The sequence below is a fragment of the Mus musculus genome, chromosome 1 (assembly GCF_000001635.26).
Source record: "Mus musculus strain C57BL/6J chromosome 1, GRCm38.p6 C57BL/6J".
Lineage (NCBI taxonomy): Eukaryota > Metazoa > Chordata > Mammalia > Rodentia > Muridae > Mus > Mus musculus.
The window spans coordinates 74,661,310-74,680,479 of NC_000067.6; the positions used below are offsets into that span (position 1 = coordinate 74,661,310).

General features: G+C 43.7%; 1 protein-coding gene across 3 annotated transcripts in view; it reads left to right on the plus strand.

The window, feature by feature from the left end:
* Positions 1-335: 335 nt before the first annotated feature.
* The window catches only part of Ttll4 (tubulin tyrosine ligase-like family, member 4), a 40,188-nt gene continuing 21,353 nt past the window's right edge, over positions 336-19,170 (plus strand). The window contains exons 1-3 of one of the 3 annotated variants that reach the window (XM_006496224.3): positions 336-698; positions 11,535-11,701; positions 17,589-19,154. In XM_006496224.3, the coding sequence (XP_006496287.1) occupies positions 17,683-19,154 (1,472 nt within the window). In that variant the 5' untranslated portion in view covers positions 336-698; positions 11,535-11,701; positions 17,589-17,682. The remainder of the gene's footprint in view (positions 699-11,534; positions 11,702-17,588; positions 19,155-19,170) is intronic. The other 2 variants (NM_001014974.2, XM_006496225.2) reach the window with 2 other exon arrangements.

The window sequence follows — 19,170 nt, forward strand, 5'->3', positions numbered from 1 at the left end:
CTTTGTCTCGTCCCGCTCCGTGTTTGGATTTAGGGAAAGGTGAGTGGGAGAGAGTTAAAGTGCCTTGAGCCACTTCCTCTTACTTGCCTCAAACTCATGGAATTTTGGTAGGAATTCTTTAATAGAGTCTTGGCGCTGTATGGTCAGAGTCCATAGTGGTTAGGTAGAATGAATCGTGGATTCCCAGAACGGAGCCTTTACTTGCAGGACTACAGTTCCCAGAATTCCGCTCGCAAGAGTTCCACCGTGTCGACAAGTTTGCGCGTGCGCAAATTCCTTGCACTTTCTCTCTCCCTCCCCCCAAGTCCCTCCTTCTCCCCCCCCCCCCCCCCCCATTCTCTAGGCTGCACAAGGGCTGGGATTCGGCGCGCTTGCCTCGGGCCCTCCCCCTCCCATTCCTTTCTGGCCTTAGATCTGTCCGCTGGGGGCGCGCTCTGTGTGGGACAGAAAGCGGCAGAGCGTGGGTCGCGTGGCGGAGCTTGGTTGCTAGGGACACCTGAGGTCGCCCGCTCGCCCAGCAGGCGCAGCGAAGAAGCGGCGCGGAGCCGGCGTCCAGTCGCGGCGAAGTAGGGTACCGTAGGTGAGTGTGGTCGCAGAGCTGGTGTCCGACCCCGGCCGGCCGTTCCCGCGTGCCTCGGCCCCAGCCCTTGGCACCGGCCCCCAACCCCGCTTCCGGTTCGCCACCTCGCCTTTCTCTGGTGAGTCGGAGACCGGGGCCTCCTCCCGGGCCCTCTCTCGAGTCCTCCTCGGCAGCCTCCACGCGGGGAGAACTTCGTTGGCTTCTCCTCGGGCGGCCCGAGCCCCACACCCTTCTCGGTCCTGGTTTCAGCGTGTCCTCTTTCCCGCCGCGCTGCGGTTTAAATTCTGGCTTGGGTTGAAATCCCGGCTCTTTTCAGGGCCTGCTTTTTCCTGACCCCACTCTGAGTTATCCATACACACTTTCCTACATTCCAGAAGCTGAGATCCTAATTTAACTCATTTATCCAGCCATTTTTTTTCATTTAATAATTTACAGCTTTTATAAACATCGACAAGTAGGTAACGAGTGAAGCCACTATGTAAGGTTCCTAGGGAGGGTACATTGGTGAGCAAGACAAACGTGTTTTCGAGAGTTTATAGAACAAGAGATTTTTAATCAAGAAAGCATTTGCCATACTGATGTATGTGCTGTGGTAGAAGTGAAGCGCTTAACCGCGATTTGTTTGGAAAAATACGTCACCCCACCTTCAGTCTTTACATTCCGGTTCTGAATCTTGGAAATGTTTTAATCAGCATTTGAAACCCTTCCTTTATGGAGTCATTTTGAATATTCCGAATCTCAATTTCAGCGCCTGTTGATTTGGCCAATCAGCAGTAATCTGGAGGAGCCTTTAAGAGCAGGTACCGTTGGATCCTATGCCTTCAATTGTTGCAATACTGAGATTATTTGCATAAAAACTATTCCCTTTATTGTCTGGAAAGTTACTAGCGATTTACTGATTAGACTCTAAGCCTGGCCCTGAAAGTTATCAAATGTTCTCAGGGAGTGAAGAAGTGGGAAGATATTCAAGTTACAAAGTAGCTTTAGAAAGATACAGCATGGCCTGAACAGAGGTCCGAGCTCAGTTGTGTTTGTTGGGAGCCATTCTGTGAGCTGGGCTTATTAGGGCCCAAGACTTAACTTAAAATGAATCTATTTCCTGACTTGTAGTTTCCAAGTGACTTTAGTTTTTTTGTTTGTTTGTTTTTGTTTTTGAGACAGGGTTTCTCTGTGCAGCCCTGGCTGTCTGGAACTCACTCGATAGATCTTGAACTCAGAGATGCACCTGCCTCTGCCTGCCCTGCCCTTCCCATCTTTTTAAGGTCCTAGGGATTGAACCTTGGGAGTTACACATTCTAGACAGTCAATCACTACCACCAAATTAAAAGTCTCAGGCCTGGAAGGTTTTGTGGGACCATGGGATTTTAAAACTTATTTTAAGTAAAACATGAGCAAAAGTATTTAGTAAGTTCGTTTGCTCTTTTTCTCTTCTTACTTTCTTCTTTTGTTTTGTTTTGTTTTGTTTTTCTAGACAGAGTTTCTCTGTGTAGCCCTGACTGACCTGGAACATTCTCTGTAGACCTCGAACTCAGAGATCCAGCTTCCTCTGCCTCCTGAACGCTGGGATTAAAGCTCTGTGTTACCACCTATGTAATCCCAGCAATAGTTTCTTGTTGTTTGTTTGTTTTTTGAGACAGACTCTATGTAGTCCTGGCAGTTTCTTAGTCCAGCTTGAGAATACACACTTTTTAAAATTCTTAGGGGAAGAGATGAGTATATTCTTTGTAAAGATAAAAAAGCAGGGAAATAGCATCAGGGTTGTGTGTAAGAGTATAGAAGGGGTGGGTGACGGATAGGTTGGTCAAGAAAGATTTCTGGCTAGAACCAAGTGATAGAGTCTAGAAATGATGCAGTTTAGGGTTCTTGATTGATTCATTTTCCCTGCCAGTTTAAGAATTAAAAGGCAGGGGAAATCTGAATACAACAGATGACAGCAGAGAACCGCAGAAAAAAAGCCAGTTAAAGGAAGACCTTTATTGAGGTTGAGAAATAGAGGGGAAAAAAAACCTCTATAAAACAGGCGTTGCCTTTACTCCACCTATTTCTGCCTCTCCAGTGCTGGGATTACAGGCTAGTTCCAATATTACACAGTACTGATTTTTTTAAATGTAGAAGGTATATCTCAAGGAACTGAATTATTACTCCACGTGGGAAAAATTAATAGATCTATTATTAACACATTATGGTTAGTATAAATGATTTTAAATGAAAATGTTTTTGAGAAGAATAGAATTGGGTGTGGTTTTTATTGTATATTAAGAGAAGATAATGGTTGGAGAGATGGCTCAGCGGTTAAGAGCACTCACTGACTGCTTTTCCAAAGGTCCCGAGTTCAAATCCCAGCAACCACATGGTGACTCACAACCATCTGTAACGAGAACTGTTTCCCTCTTATGGTGTCTGAAGACAGCTACAGTGTACTTACATATAATAAATAAATAAATCTTTAAAAAAAGAGAAGATAACTGGATTTTCATACATATTTCTGCATTCACTGAATTTTGATGTTTGTTTTTGAGTTAAGATTTAGGGGCTGGAGTGGTTAAGAGTGCTGGCTGTTCCTCCAGAAAACCAAGCTCACTGCTGTTTATAGTTTTCTGGCCTCTTTGGGTATTGCATCCTGTTGTGCACAGACATACATGCAGACAAAATACTTATATACATAAAACAACAGAAATATTAAAAAGAAGATAATTTAGCCTTAGATGGTTACAAGAGGGCCTAAAATGTTCGAAGGGGTTTGTAGGTATTGTACTTTGGTATCATATAAAAGAAGGATCAGCTTGGCTGGTAGATCTTTGTTATTTTCTTCCATAGAGTTGAGGTTTCACTGAGTAGCCCAGAACTTTCTAGAATTTTAAGATTCTCCTGCATCAGTCTCACAAGTATGGGATTACTACTGGTGTAGACCACCATCCCGGTGGGCTTGTATGCATTTCTGACTCTGTGACATCATGTGGTAGGCACTAACTGAGTTATTCAGCTCTGAGTGCTGTCAGTGCTTCCTATACAACGTGATGGTACCACTAGGCCAGTTAATCCCAGCATTTGGGAGGCTGAGTTAAGAGGGCCCATACATTTGAGGTCAATATGTAGCCTGAAGATAACTAAAGTACCTGGCTCATCAGCTGAACTTGGTGCCAAGCTTCATGATCTAAGGTCAGGCTTTGGAACCCACGTAATGGAGAGAAGAATCATGAGAGTTTGTCCTCTGGCTTCCACAATGATACTGTGACACTCCCACGAACACAGAAATGGATAAATGGATGTTAAAATTTTATATAAAGTAAAATAAAAAGCCATATTTGTATTAGCATTACAATTTCTAGAAAAGCAGTTACTCTTTGAGTGGCAGATACTGTTTTGCCAAAATTCCGATTTTCTCTTGGACGTTGAGATGTTCTCATTGGCAGCAAGTACTGTCAGCTGTTTTACTTGAAGTGACAGGCTTTGTTTCATTCTCCAGAAATGTTTGCCAGATACCAAAGTCTGAAGGACTCCATCACTTAGGTCAGCTTTTCTCTTTCAAGTAAACATGGTGTTCCATAAAAAACTCTGACAGTTGATTCACACGGGTGCTTTGCCTCGAGACAGTTGTCTTGAAGGAGCTTTAATAGTGTTTTGTTTCATTTGAGATAAGGGTCTCGTCGTCCAAGCTGTCCTGGAACTCACCTTGTGGTTGGGAATAACGCTGAACTGTGTCTCTCTGTATTGGAAGTGCTAGGATTACAGGCTCGGGCCACTGTGCTCCGCTAGTACGTCTAGCGTGTGTATTTCCTCATCCACCTCGGTGCTGGGGATTGAAGCTAGTTTGCATTTTACTGGGCAAGTGCTGTATGAGAGCTAGATCCTCAGACCCTACCTCTCATCTTGTCACATAGAAAATTGTTGTAAAACTTTAAAATATCTTCATGCTATGCAGTAAAATTAGCATTCTTTCACTGTGTGGCCAGTTAAACCATCCTGTGGAAGAATGGACGCTGCCATTGTCTTAAGTTGGGCCTGGGTACCAGTGGCTTTCCTCGTTGATACTTTTCTTACACCACCAATGGACACGTCAGCACAGTGGAAAAGGCTAATGCCCTTTTATTTTCTGGTATATAAACAGTGTGACCTAACACAACCTCTGGAAGAGTCCCAGGGCCCCCTCAGGTTCTGTGAACCACTCGTTGAGAACCCCTGTTCACCTGAGGAAGGAGGTGCCTGTGGAGACTGATAAAAATCAAAGCTCCAGATGAGCTAGTCACGTGGCCATAAAGCTTTTAACTGGTTTCACTTGTTGGATTCTAAGGAGGCCTAAGAGTAGTGTTACCCTCTGGTGTGGCTGTGATAACCTAGATCTCTCTTGCTTTACTTTTTTTTTTTTTTTTTTTTGCCTTGCTGCACTGTGCCCCTTCAAACTGCCCGAGATTTCACCTTCCCTTTCTTTAAAGCTGGAGTTTGACCTTGCTCTGTGTATCTTTCAGAAATCCATTTGCCTAGGCCTAAAGAGATGGCTAAGTGGCTGAAAGCTTATAACTTTAAGTGGAGAGGACCTGCCTCCACTTCCCAGCCCCCATACTGGGTGGGTCACAACTGCCTGTAACTTCAACTCCAGGGGCCTCCAAAGGTACCTGCACTGATGTGCACATACTCAAACGAATACCTCACACATACATGTGATGAGAAATAAAAATAAATCCCACAAACATTATTAAATTCATTGCTTCTTCAAGTTACTGTAGGGAGCTAGACCTTAGGATTTATCTTGTCAGAGGAAGTGGGTCTGACCCCTGCCGTCCAGTACCACGTAAGGTGCATCCCATCAAGTGATTCCACCAGGGACCTTGTATAGAAATGATGAGCCATTTCCAGTGTCCCAGATTTCCCAGGTGACCTACAGAAACATCAAGATGGAGGAGGTAAAGGAAACTGCAGGTCTCAGTGCCACGTCCAAGAGAATGATTTAATCAGTGTGTAATGAATAATTCCTTTCTGTAGAAATAGGTGCTTGTCTAAGTTTAGCTGGGACTGGCCCCTAGGGAGTGATTTAAGACAGCATAGGTTCTTTGCCATAGGAAACAGGGCAAGTATCCCTACAGATTGTGCAGAACAGAATAGACCGTGTGTGTGTGTGTGTGTGTGTGTGTGTGTCTGAGAGAAAGAATGAAAATATGATTTGTGAACCCGTGGCTTCACAAATGCCAGGCAACTAATAGTTCTACTCTAGGCTATATCCCAGCACTAATTTTTATTTGGAGGTAGTCCTTCCCTAAGTTGCCCAAGTTGGCTCTGAATTTACTCTTAACTCCGAAGCCTCGAACCCATGATCATCCTTGAGTAATTAGGATTACAGGTGTGCACTATCAGGCCTGGCAGACTCAGTAGTCTGGCTTTAAGTTATATTTTAAAAAGAGCACTGTGAGCCATGGGGGATGGGGAGCAGACATAGGATAGGACTGGGAAGGTATAGTTCAGGTGGTAAGTGAGGACTTGGCTTTGTGTCCTCAAAACACATGTAACAACTGGATGGTTAGCACAAGCTTCTGTAATTCCAGTGCTCCTATTTGGAGATAGGACACAGAGACAAGAGATACTTAGAAGGTAGCTAGCCTGGTGTATGTAGTAGAAAAACGGACACTGCCTTAAACAGGGGAGGGTGTGAGGCCCAACACCTGAGGTGGTCCTCTCCCCTCACATGAGTCCTGTGGCACATGCACTTGAATGCATGCGCGAATGCATGCGCGCGCGCGCACACACACACACACACACACACACACACACACACAAACGCCAAAAAAAACAAAACCAAAACCACGACTGTAAGGAGGCTGAGTGTAGAAATAGAATTCAATTGGTGACATGGTGGTGGCTTTATTAAGGTAATGACTGGAGAAGACTTAAAAAATTGCTTTGAAATTGGAAACACTTGTTGATGGATTGAGTGGAAGAGGGTCAGCAGAGGTCAGGATGAAACCCTCATTACTCCATACGGGTTGGAACCTTCTGTGTTGCCTGTCCCTGGGCCTGAGGCCCTCCCTTTCCCACTAAATACTTTGTTTGAGAATGGGTCATTGGCCATGTAGCCCAGGCCTCAGACTAATGCTCTTCATGTCTCAGCCTCAGGAGTGCTGAAATTACATGCCATTGCCACCACATGGTTTGGATTTTTATTTTATTAAAGTTTAATTGGGTGGGGAAAGGATGGCTTCATTCTAGTGTCACTGATTCTCTTGTCCTTCAGTGTGTCTAAAGGCCAACATTCTCATCAGCTTTCAAAAAGATGACAAGGTAAGTTGTTCTCTCTTAAATGGCAGTGGCTATAGAAACCCTTGAACTCCCCTCTCGGTTCCTGCTTTTCAACTGTATCTGCTATCTCTGTTGAGGACAAGACTTGGGTTTTGTGAGCAGTGAGGGTTCCATGGAGAAAGTGCTTCTATTAAGCTTTGCCTTGAACTAGAGTTTGCAAGGCCACTGGCAGACAGATTTAAAAATCTTCATGTGGGCATGTGACCTCGTTCTCTACCCTTAGAGAAAGACAGGTAGATTCCTCCTTTAATCCTATTTTAGGTGTGAAGTTGAACGTCCTGTTGCTTCAGTACCATTGGTTAAAACATGTTCATGAAATTGCTGAGGTAACTTTTAATCGGCTGAGTGTGGTTTACTTCTGGACTCTGTTGTGTCCTGTTGGCCTGCATGTCTATTATTAACACTGCTATCATAACCTTGTTCTAGATTGTGAAACCAGGCAGAGTAAGTCTCCTAGCTATTCAGTCTTCTATTCTAGATCTGTCATATTTGTAGACAGATTTTCATATCCTCTTGTCAGTTTCTTCAGAAAAACTTTTTGGAATTTTGATAAGAATTGCCAACTTCACTTCATAGTGAGACTTCTGATTTATGAACGTGTTATATCTCTTTGTATGTTTACATCTATTTTTAGCAGTTTCTGTATTTTTATATTGTGTATACTTTTTTTTTATCGTTAAAGTTATTCCTAAGTCTGGGCACAGTGATAATCTTTACTTCGAGTAAGGCAGAAGACTAGCTTGAACCCAGGAGATTGAACCTAGCCTGAGCAACACAGCAAGAACTTTTGCCAACCCAAAAGAAACCATAAAACCCAAAAAGAACCTAGGTGATTAATTCTGTCATCTAGGTGATGATGCTGTCTGTAGATGAAATTGTTTATTTGCATGTGTGATACCAGAGATTACAGCCAAAGACGGTGCATTAGCTAGGTGCTCACTCTACCATGTAACTGTGGCTAGTTTTGGTTTGGTTTGATTTTTACAGACAGAGTCTGATGTACCCACATTGACCTTGAATAGAGAATAATATTTAAAAATTTTTTTAGATTTATTAATTATTTTATGTATATGATTGTTTTGCCTGCATGTGTGTTTGCATACCATGTGCATACCTAGTACCCAAAATTGGTCAGGAGAGGGAGTGGGACTATCCTGGGACTGGAGTTACAGTTATGAGTTACTGTGTGGGTTCTGGAAATGGAACGCAGATCTTCCAAGAAGTACTTTTAACTGTTGAGCCAACTCCCCAGCCCGGAGATTAATCTTGAACTCCAGATCCTCCTACCTCCATCTCAGATTACAGGTAAGGGCCACTGTTCTGTTTATGTGGTACTGCAAATTGAACCTTGGGTTTGCATGCTAGGCAGGCACTCTTACCAGCTGATCCCCACATTAGCCTTTGAGAAAAAAACAGGACAGGCAAGCTGAAAGTCTTGGCAACTGCCAGGAGGAAAGAGATGGAGAAGAAGAAATAGCAATGCTTTTGACTACAAGAAACCAGGCAGATTGTCTTTGTCAGGGTTTTACTGCTATGAACAGACACCATAACCAAGGCAAGGCTTATAAAGGACAGCATTTAATTGGGACTGGTTTACAGGTTCAGAGGTTCAGTCCATTATCATCAAGGCAGGAACATGACAGTATCCAGGCAGGCATGGTGCAGGAGGAGCTGAGAGTTCTACATCTTCATCTGAAGGCTGCTAGCAGAATACTGACTTCCAGGCAGCTTGAACTAGGGTCTTAAAGCCCACACCCACAGTGTCACACCTACTCCAACAGGGCCACACTTTCTGATAGTGACACTCCTTGGGCAGAGCATATACAAACAACCACAGGTGTAGCAATGGAAGTCAACAAGTAGCTGCATGGGGTGGGGCTTAGGGTTTAGTTTGATTTTTCTGGGCCTGGGTGAAATGGCTCAGTGGGTAAAAAGAAGTACTTGCCATTCAAGTGTGAACTTGAAGTGTGAGTTTGAGTTGCAGAAGTCATAGGAAAGCCAGAGGCAGTAGCTCAGGTTTCAGTAATCCCAGTTCCTACAGGGAAGTAGGAAGTAGAGACAGGAGAATCCCTAGGAGTTTGCAGATATCTAGCATAGGCAACAAAATCCAAGAGCTCTTGTATTGAAAAAAGTAGAAGCTGACATCCATATACATGTTGTTGAATGCATGTGTCTTCATACACACAAATGCACATACATACACATACATAATGAATTTTAAAAGTGTTACGTTGTTTTTATGTATCAGTCTTGTACCCTTTAGCCTTACTAAACTTGCTTCTTCATTCTAGTCGATTTTCTCTTGTAGATTTGATATTTTATAGACCTCTTATAGACTTACTTATAGACTTTCTATTAATATTTACATTTATTTTGTGCATGTGCAAGTAAGCATGTTCTGTGATGCCTGTGTGGAAGTCAGGGCACCTTGTAGGAGTTGAATTCTTTCCTTCCATGTGGGTTCTGGGTTTGAACTCAGGTGGTCTTCAAGCTTGGCAGCAAGAGCCTTCATCCTCTGAATCATTAGCTACCCTGATTTCTTAGGCGTTCTATTTCTACTGCCCCAAAAATTATTTGTCCCTTTTCGGTTTGTATTTGATTTCCTTTTGCCTTCCAGTACAGAGTTGACTAACACCGACAAGTAGCCATCCTTGCTTCCTTCCCAGTGTTCCCAGGAGAGCACCCATTGTCTCACTATTAGTTTGATGGGTGTTCTGGGATCTTTTGATGTTCCTGTCAGTTGTAGAATAGCACCACTTTTTGGTTTACCTTTCTCTTCCCTTTTCTGGTGGCACCAAGTGTTCTAGCCTGTGTCTTGCTTCCTGACACAGGTTTAGAATCAGCCACTTTTACATAGCTCTGACTCCTTTTATTAACAGATGGTGTTTAGAAGCCAAAGTCTAGGCAGTAGTTGAGTAAAAGTTGCTTTTAAAACTCATATACAGTGTTTTAGGAATCCTAAGTATCTAATTATAAATAAGACCCAGAAGCAAGAGAACAGAAAGGGGCTTAGTTTACCATATAACTCCTAGCATGATTATTTTTAATTTTTACATTTACATTTTATCAACTTTTTTGTTTTATTTTTTAAGATTTATTTATTATTATATCTAAGTACACTGTAGCTGTCTTCAGATGCATCAGAAGAGGGCGTCAGATCTCATTATGGATGATTGTGAGCCACCATGTGGTTGCTGGGATTTGAACTCAGGACCTTCGGAAGAACGGTCGGTGCTTTTAACCGCTGCGCCATCTCTCCAGCCCAACTTGTTTATTTGTTGTGTGTGCACATGTATATGCATCTATATACACATATCAAGGTGTGTATGAGGAGGTCAGAGGAAAATAAGAGAGAATCCGTTTTCTGCTTCCTTCATGTGGGTGCTGGGGATGGAATGCAGGTCATCGGGCTTGGTGGCAAGCACTTTTACTTACTGAACTGTTTGACCTTTCTGGTATGCTTTAATGGAAAATTGTTTGTAGCTGAAGAATATAAGTATTAGCTGTAAAATAAATGTTACAAAGGCTCCCAAAAAGCAATTATGTCTTTTTGGTTGTTTTGAGACAGTCTTACTCTTTAGTCTAGACTGACCTGACTACATATCCCAGACTGGCCTAGAACTTGAGGCTGTCCTCCTGCCTCAGCCTTCCAAGTGCTTGGGATTATGGTCTGAACCACTATCCTGCCCAGTTTCAGTGATGTCTTTATAGAGGAACATTATTTGTCCTAGTTGATTTTGAAATTTTTTAAAGAGTTATTTATTTATTTATTTATTTTATGTATATGAGTACACTATAGCTGTCTTCAGATACACCAGAAGAGGGCATCGGATCCCATTACAGATGGCTGTGAGCCACCATTTGGTTGTTGGAAATTGAACTCAGGACCCCTAGAAGAGCAGTCAAATACTCTTAACCACTGAGCCATCTCTCCAGCCCAATTTTTGAAATTTGTAGTGGAATAATTATTACCTATTCCTTGTATTTTTCTCCTTTCATGGCAGCTTATAAAAAGGCTGAGGGGGAAAGATGGGATCTCTGGGTGCTGTCCTAGTTAGCTTTAGATTGCTGTGATAAAATATCATGAACAAAAGCAATTTAGGGTCGATAGGGTTTATTTCATCTTAAGCTATAGTCCATCTTGCAGGGAAGTCAAGACAAGAATTCACAACAGGAACCAGTGACAGGAATTGAAACAGACCGTGGTGAAGCGCTGCTTACTTTCCTGATGTGCTCCATGGCTTGCTCAGCTTCCTTTCTTACACACCCAGGCCCCCCTGCGCACAGTGGGCGAGATCCTCCCACATCATACTTAAGAACATGCCCTGCAGACTTGCCTGTGGCCGATCTAGTGGAGGCATTTTCTCAGTTGAGGTTCCCTCTTCCCAGATGGTTCTAGCTTGTGTCTATTTAGTCAACAAAAACCAAACCAAACCAAACAAGGGACAGGTATGAACATAAAGATAGTAACTACCTTGCTGCCAGTGTTTATTGTGGGTCAGGTACTATGCTCGTCTAACATTCAGAGCCCTCTGCCTCTCTAATGCTAGGTTATGGGTGTGCTGTCATTCTCATGGGTACGCCGTGCTTCAGTGTGTCTTCTGAGAATTTGCTCACCTAACTGCTCAGTAGGGTTATGGTATTTCCTCTCGCCTTTCTTTCCCAGAATACTGCAACTCTGAGGCCTCGCACTGAAAGTGATTAATTGCTGAGCCCTGGATGTGATGAACTGCTGACTGGTGCTTGGCAGGCACTCCTGTGAGGTGGTGGCTGCTGATGCAGCGTGGTTGGGAAGAGGAAGAGTGCCCTGGAAACTCGGGAGACTTCACACAAGTAATGCATGGTTTTGTTTGCAATATCAAACAAAGCAGGCGTCTTGAAGTAAATTATCACACAATGTCCCCCTTATCTTCCCCTGCTCAGTCCTTCATCCCATCCCTCTGCACAGGATGACTTGCCACTGGCAATGGAGGGTATGCTATGGATTTACACAAGTAGATTTAGATGCCCTGAGTGTCCAAGATCCTTCCCTGGACTACTACTGCTGTGCTCTCAATAAACTTCTTTCCTTTCAGCTGGACAGTTTCCTGTTTGGATCTCTGTGGACAAAAACAGACTTGTTTTCTTTTAAACTTGAACTTGCAAGATTGTAGCTCAGCTCAGTGTTGTACACCCTCTTCCTCTTAGATCACCGAGTTCCTCAAGAATAATATATAGGGACAAGAATCATGTAATTTTATTGGCTCTTTAAAATGTTAGATTATTCAAACTGCTATTTTCCAGGTAAGATCACTTTATTGGCTCCCTTTTGCAAGGTGCTGATTTGGAGGATCAGGCAGTGTTGGATCATTTGGTTATAGACAGACAATAAGTATATCTTTGCCTGTGTGTGTGTGTGTGTGTGTGTGTGTGTGTGTGTGTGTGTGTATGGGGGGTTTTAAAAGTATACAAATTGGGCTAGAGAGATGGCTCAGCAGGTAAGAGCACCGACTGCTCTTCCAAAGGTCCTGAGTTCAAATCCCAGAAACCACATGGTGGCTCACAACCATCTGTAATGAGATCTGACGCCCTCTTCTGGTGTGTCTGAAGTCAGCTACAGTGTACTTATGTATAATAATAAATAAATCTAGCCGGGCGTGGTGGCACACGCCTTTAATCCCAGCACTCGGGAGGCAGAGGCAGGCGGATTTCTGAGTTCAAGGCCAGCCTGGTCTACAAAGTGAGCTCCAGGACAGTCAGGGCTACACAGAGAAACCCTGTCTCGAAAAAACCAAAAAAAAAAAACCAAAAAAAATAAATCTTTAGAAAAAAAGTATGCAAATTAAATGAAAATAATAGAGTTTATGGAAAATTCTGTTTTTAAAGTTATTATATATATGATTCTTTTGCTTGCATATACATCCATGTGCAGCTGGTGCCCATGGAGGCCAGAAGAAGGCCCTGGAAGTGGGATTATAGATGGTTGTGAGCTATCATTTGGGTGTTGGGAATTGAACCTAGATTTTTTGAAAGAGTAGCTAGTGCTTTTAATCACTAAAATATCTCTCTAGCCTCAGAAAATTCTTTTTATACTATTTTTGTTTTTGTTGTTGTTGTTTTTAGAGACAGGGTTTCTCTGTATAGCCCTGGCTGTCCTGGAACTCACTTTGTAGACCAGGCTGGCCTCGAACTCAGAAATCCGCCTGCCTCTGCCTCCCGAGTGCTGGGATTAAAGGCGTGTGCCACCACGCCTGGCTAGAACATTCTTTTTAATTTGCTTAATTTGCTTTTATGAAACTTGACTTAAGTTGACTAATCTTTTTTTTTTAATTAATTTATTTATTTAATGTATAAGAGTATATATACTGTAGCTCATGTAGGTTGTGAGCCTTCATGTGGTTGTTGGGAATTGAATTTTTAGGACTTCTACTCGCTGTAGTCGGCCCTGTTTGCTCCAGTCAACTCTGCTCGCTCAGTCCTTGACTGCTCCGGTCCAAAGATTTATTTATTATGATACATAAGTACACTGTAGCTGTCTTCAGATCCACCAGAAGAGGGCATCAGATCTCATTATGGGTGATTGTAAGCCACCATGTGGTTGCTGGGATTTGAACTTGGGACCTTCAGAAGAGCAGTCAGCACTCTTACCCGTTGAGCCATCTTGCCAGTCCCCAAGTTGACTAATCTTAAACACTTTTATGTGTATGAGTTTGCCTGCATGTATGTATGTACACCTTGTGTATGCCAAGTTTTTTGTTTGTTGTTGCTTGTTTCTTTTGAGACAGGATCTCACAATGTGCTAGGTGGCCTGGAGTTCACTATGTAGACTGGACTGACCTGGAATTTATAGAGCTCTGTCGGGCTCTGCCTCCCAAGAGCTGAGTTTAAAGACACGTGCACTGTGCCAGGCTAAATTGGGTATTTGTCTTTGTTTTGAGACTATATAGTTCTAGCTGGTTTGGAACTCAGTATATAGACCAGGCTAGCCTTGAACTCAGAGCAGCCTGCCTCCTGAATTCAGGCATTAAAGTTGTGTCACTACCACACCTAGCTAAATTGGGTATTGTGAAATAAGACTTCTACCAATGGTTTGTGTGGCCTTCCTCCCTGTTCTTTTTCCCTTGGTAGCTCATCCTAAGTTTTGCTTGAGAGAAAGTCAGTCTGTCCCTTGGATTCTATAAGCATACAGATAGATACTTAGAGATATCTTTTCAGCATGCTTAAAAATGTAAGGGGGTGCTAGGAAAGAAACTTGAGAAGTAACACTGAGTATCTGAAGTCAATACTTCAGAGGATAGGCTTGACCCAGTAGAAAGCTGTCTTGTGAGGATCTGCTCTCTTTATGGTCTGGGTACCAGGCATTATTTGCCTATATTGATTTTGACCTGATGACAGAACTCATCGGCCTTTGTTATTTTGTTTTGTTTATTTTTGAGACAGGGTTTCTCTGTATAGTCCTGGCTGTCCTGGAACTAACTCTGTAGACCAGGTTGGCCTGGAACTCAGAAATCCGCCTGCCTCTGCCTCCTAAGTGCTGGGATTAAAGGCATGCGCCACCACTGCCCGGCTCTGTTATTTTGTTTTGTTTTGAGACAGTATCTCTGTGTAGGGCCTGGTTGTCCTGAAACTTAACTGTGTAGATAGTCTAGGCTGTGCTCAACTCACAGAGCTCTACCTGCCTCTGCTTTCTGAAGTGCTGGGATTAAAGGTGTGCACGACCACACCCAGCTAGAATTCAGCCTTTTTAGTATGTTAGCTTTTGAAACTATTCAAACTGATTTGGAAATAAATTGATTTCCTCAAATTATTAGGATTTAGACTGCCTCAAACTTTTTAAGTTTGGCATCACATTCCTTTGGGCACTGGGCATTCCATGGGAAAATGTGAGCTGTAGCAGTGGTGGGGATGGAGGATGCAGGCTGCTTGAATATCACCACTACATTTCTGCTTCCCAGGACACTGAGTTTTAGTTTCATTAGGAATTTCTAATGAAAAGAGAAGTTGCTTTTAGCAAATATTATTTGCTTGTTTGAGTCAGAAACTGCTTGTGAACTGAAGCCATATCAAGGCACCTCTGCGATACTGTTTTGGACTTGTACTATTTACTTTGTGTTCCTGGAGTCTACAAAGTATATAACATGGCAAATAGGTCTTTGCCTGACTCTTCATGACACCAGCATGTTAACCAACCCAGGCTATCTCTTATGAGTTGTGGAGCTCTTTCATGGTTAAAGAAACCATCTCACCACCCTGGCTCTTGCATACACTTAAAGATATATAACCGGGGCTAGAGAGATGGCTCAGCAGTTAAGAGCACTGATTGCTCTTCCAGAGGTCTTGAGTTCAATTCCCAGCAACCACATGGTGGCTCACAGCCATCTGTAAGGATGCAGTCTTCTGGTGTGTCTGAAGACAGCTGCAGTGTACTCATAATTAAAGATAAACAAATCTTTAAGATACATAACCTTCCCCATGTTGTTACCTTACATACCCTTACGAGTGAAGAGAAGGAGGAGTGGAAATGATAATCTCAGAGACATGAGTGCTGGTATCCCATCAGTTAGAAGAGAACTCACCTCCCTTAGTCACCCACATGGGAGCTAATACAGCTTGCCAGCTTGACACCATCTGGGATAAAACTACCCTTAGACTTTAAGGGGATGGGATTTTATCCTTAGGCTCTTTCTTCCTTAGTTGCATTAAAAGACAAGCCATCTGGCTGTAGTGGTACATGCCTTTAATCCTAGATCTTGGGAAGCTAAGGCAGACAGATGTCTGAGGGCTAGAGGTTGTCCTGGTCTACATAATGAGTTTCAGAATTGCCAAAGCTGTATAGTGAGACCCCATCAAAAAAAAAAAAAAACAAAGAGCAAACCAGCGGGTGTCTGGGTGTCAGGCCACTGTGTTCTGTGCTCCTGGCTCACGTGATTACCTGGTAGGATGCAGAGAGGAAATTGCGCAGTGGTTCTGTCTGACAGCTGTGGAGGAAGGTGGGACTATCTGTGGTATTAATAAGGAATGTATGGAATGGTTTTGATGTTTCATTCATGAAGGCTTGGACTAGAACTTAGAAAGCATAGAGATGAATGTGAAGTCATTAGTGAGGTTGCTTTTTAGGGCGTATTGGCCTTAGGTTTTATTTCCTTAGCTCCTGTGTCCTATTGCTTTGGTGTATCTATTGTGTTGCATTGGTAGGGTAAGATGTGGGTTCCTGAAAGAGGACTGAATTAAATTGTTAGTCTTTTGAGTGTATCCAGCATTCATTCATGCATGTGGGAAGTCTTACAAAGTCATTGGTAAGGCGTGGTTCCTTCAGTGCTAGTCTTCTCTATTGTATGTATACAAGGTGATTGTCCCTCATATACAGTTTCCATGTTTGGACTTGGTAGAGGTGCATTTTTGTCTTTTCTTTTTGAGGACATTGATCTCAATACTGTTTTTAGCATTCACAGTGTTTTTTCGCTCAGCCTCGTAGTTTTGTTGTGTTGTACCTGTTTGTATTCTTGAAAGAACTTCCTGTGGGTCAGCATTTGTAGGGAAGGAGGGTAATGTCACATGTCTTCTTTAGGTTCTTTGTTGGTATTTTCCTCCTAGTAGTTGTAGACTAGAATCTTGGTTCTTGGACAGTACTCTGATCTGAATTCTGTCTGTTGCCTGGTAAATAGACAGATGTGAGTTATTTCCCTGTGGGTGTGGTCATGTAGGGAGACACCTTTCCCTACAACTTTGAAAACTAGATAATGTTTTGTGAGTTTATTTAGAGATTGACCATACTGAAGAAATTGCTGTGAAACAAGGCAGGTTCCCTGCTCCAGAGAGCAGCCAACTAGAGTCTGGGGCCTGGGGTGAAAGCTGCTCCACTCTTGCTGCCTTTCTCTTTTGCTTCCTTATTTCTCTGTTTCATTATGGCCGCTGAGAGTAAAGTCCCTGGGCATAAGATAGTGTTAGTGTTTAGTTCCATCTGCCTTCCTGTTGTCCCACCAGAGTATGGTTTGGAACTTAGTAGTGTAGTAGTCTGCAGGGTTAACAAGATTCTTGAAGAGATGAACTTGCTGTGTCTGCTCTGTTTCTGTCTGAATTTTCTTTCTTTTTTTTAAGGCTCAAAGTAAAGGTAAAAATAGTTGAGAGCTGAAACACAGAATAATAGAGCAGATGTGTTCTTGAGCAGCCTTTGAGCTTTCTGACCGAATCACTTGAGAAAGGAGTACAGACGGGTCTTTGCCACTTTCAGACCTGCCTTGTTAGGTACAAAAGGTCAAGTCTGGGGTGGAGATAGACAGCCTTTTTTTTTCTTTTTCTTTTTCTTTTTCTTTTTCTTTTTCTTTTTCTTTTCCTCTTTCTCTTTCTCTTTCTCTTTCTTTTTCTTTTTCTTTTTTTTTTAAACTATATACTTTTTTTTCCTTTGACAATTATACACACAAATACACAATCTCTCTCTCTCTCTCTCTCATGCACATGCACACGTGCACACACATACACACACATACGCACACTTTGCAGGATGTCTCCTGATCCTATCCAACAACTATTTTTCTTTGAAGAGAGGCAAGCTTTCTGAAAGTGTGGCTACATGAGCAGCTTTGTGGTAGACCCTTAAGGGCTTAGTTCTTCTTAGAACTGCATTTGATCCTAAGAAGGCCACTGCAAGCTCCCTGGAAATGTGTTCTTCGCCCTATTACTTATCTAGCGTGGAACCCACCTCACAAGCAGGGAGCATTTCTAATGGTTTCTCTCCCTGTAGGCTGACGGATTCCAAGATGCAGCTGGTGCTAGAGGTGTGTGGCCCCTTACCTGAGCCAGGCCATGAGGCCATGTTGCCATGATGTGGGCCCCTCATGGCCTCAGCAGGAACAGAGCACTACAGTATTGGCCTGCGCCGAGGAAACAGCTTCAAGCAGAGACATCCCTCAGGCACAGTGTCTGCTTCACCATCTGAGAAACCCTCGGAGGTCAAAGTCTGGTCTCAGGCCCATCAGCAGGTGAAGCCAATCTGGAAACTGGAAAAGAAGCACGTAGGCACACTGTCAGCAGGGCTGGGCACCAGTTTCTTGGGAGTCCCATCCCAGCCAGCCTATTTCCTTTGCCCTAGCACTTTATGTAGCTCTGGGACCACAGCAGTCATTGCAGGCCACAGCAACCCCTGTTACCTGCAGTCCCTCCCTAACTTGTTCAGCAATACTCTGCTGTACCGCCGCACCAACGTGAGGCAAAAACCATACCAGCAACTGGAATCTTTCTGCTTGCGTTCCAGCCCTTCAGAGAAAAGATCTTTTTCTCTCCCTCAGAAGGGTCTTCCTGTCAGTGTCACTGCCAATAAAGCCACATCTTCTACAGTCTTCCCCATGGCCCAGCCCATGGCAACTTCACCCACTGATCCATACCTCTCACTGGCAGCAGCTGGGGAGAACCCTTCAAGGAAGAGCCTGGCCTCTGCTATCTCAGGGAAGATTGCATCTCCACTGTCCTATAAGCCCATGCTGAACAACAACTCCTTCATGAGGCCAAATAGCACTAAAGTGCCCTTATCACAAGCCACAGATGGCCTGAAGCCAGTATCCTCACCCAAGATCCAGCCTGTCTCATGGCATCATTCAGGGGGTACTGGGGACTGTGTACCCCAACCTGGTGACCATAAGGTGCCCCAAAACATTGCTACTGTCTTAGATGATGTCACTGCCCCTATCACCCCATCTATCCCTAGCACCCTCAACATATCCACAGCCAGTGTTACCTCTTCCCAGTGCAGTCAGAGTAACTTTAGGATGGAGGCACATCCCTGTGGCCTGGATGAAAACCCGGATTCCCAGAGTGCTACTAAAGAGGTACACTTCACTGAGGCTGTGAGGAAGTTGGCTGAAAAAGGCTTGGAGAAGATGCCACGACAAGGCTACCAGTTTGAACAGGCTTGTTTTGTGAACCCCAGCTTCCAGTGGGGTCTTCTCAACAGAAGCAGGCGGTGGAAACCTCTGATGGGCCAGCGGTTTCCTCAGGAGGATATTGGATTAGACAGTGCGATCCTTCCTGGTACTTCAGACACCTTGGGGTTGGACAGCACAGTCTTCTGTACCAAGAGGATCAGCATTCACCTCCTTGCCTCACATGTCCATGGGCTCAATCCCAGCCCTGCCTGTGGGTCTGCAGTTGACCCCCAGGTACTTGGAGAAGACAGAGCTCCTGTTCCCCCTTCTTCCCTCCAGCCTCTTGGTGTAGCTGAAGTGGCCACTCGTCTTTCTTCTGTCCATCTTGACCAGCCTGGGAAGGAGCCTGAGGAAGCCAAGGACCTGAACTCTTGTACTAAGGGTGGTGGGTAAGTTGCCCCCTGC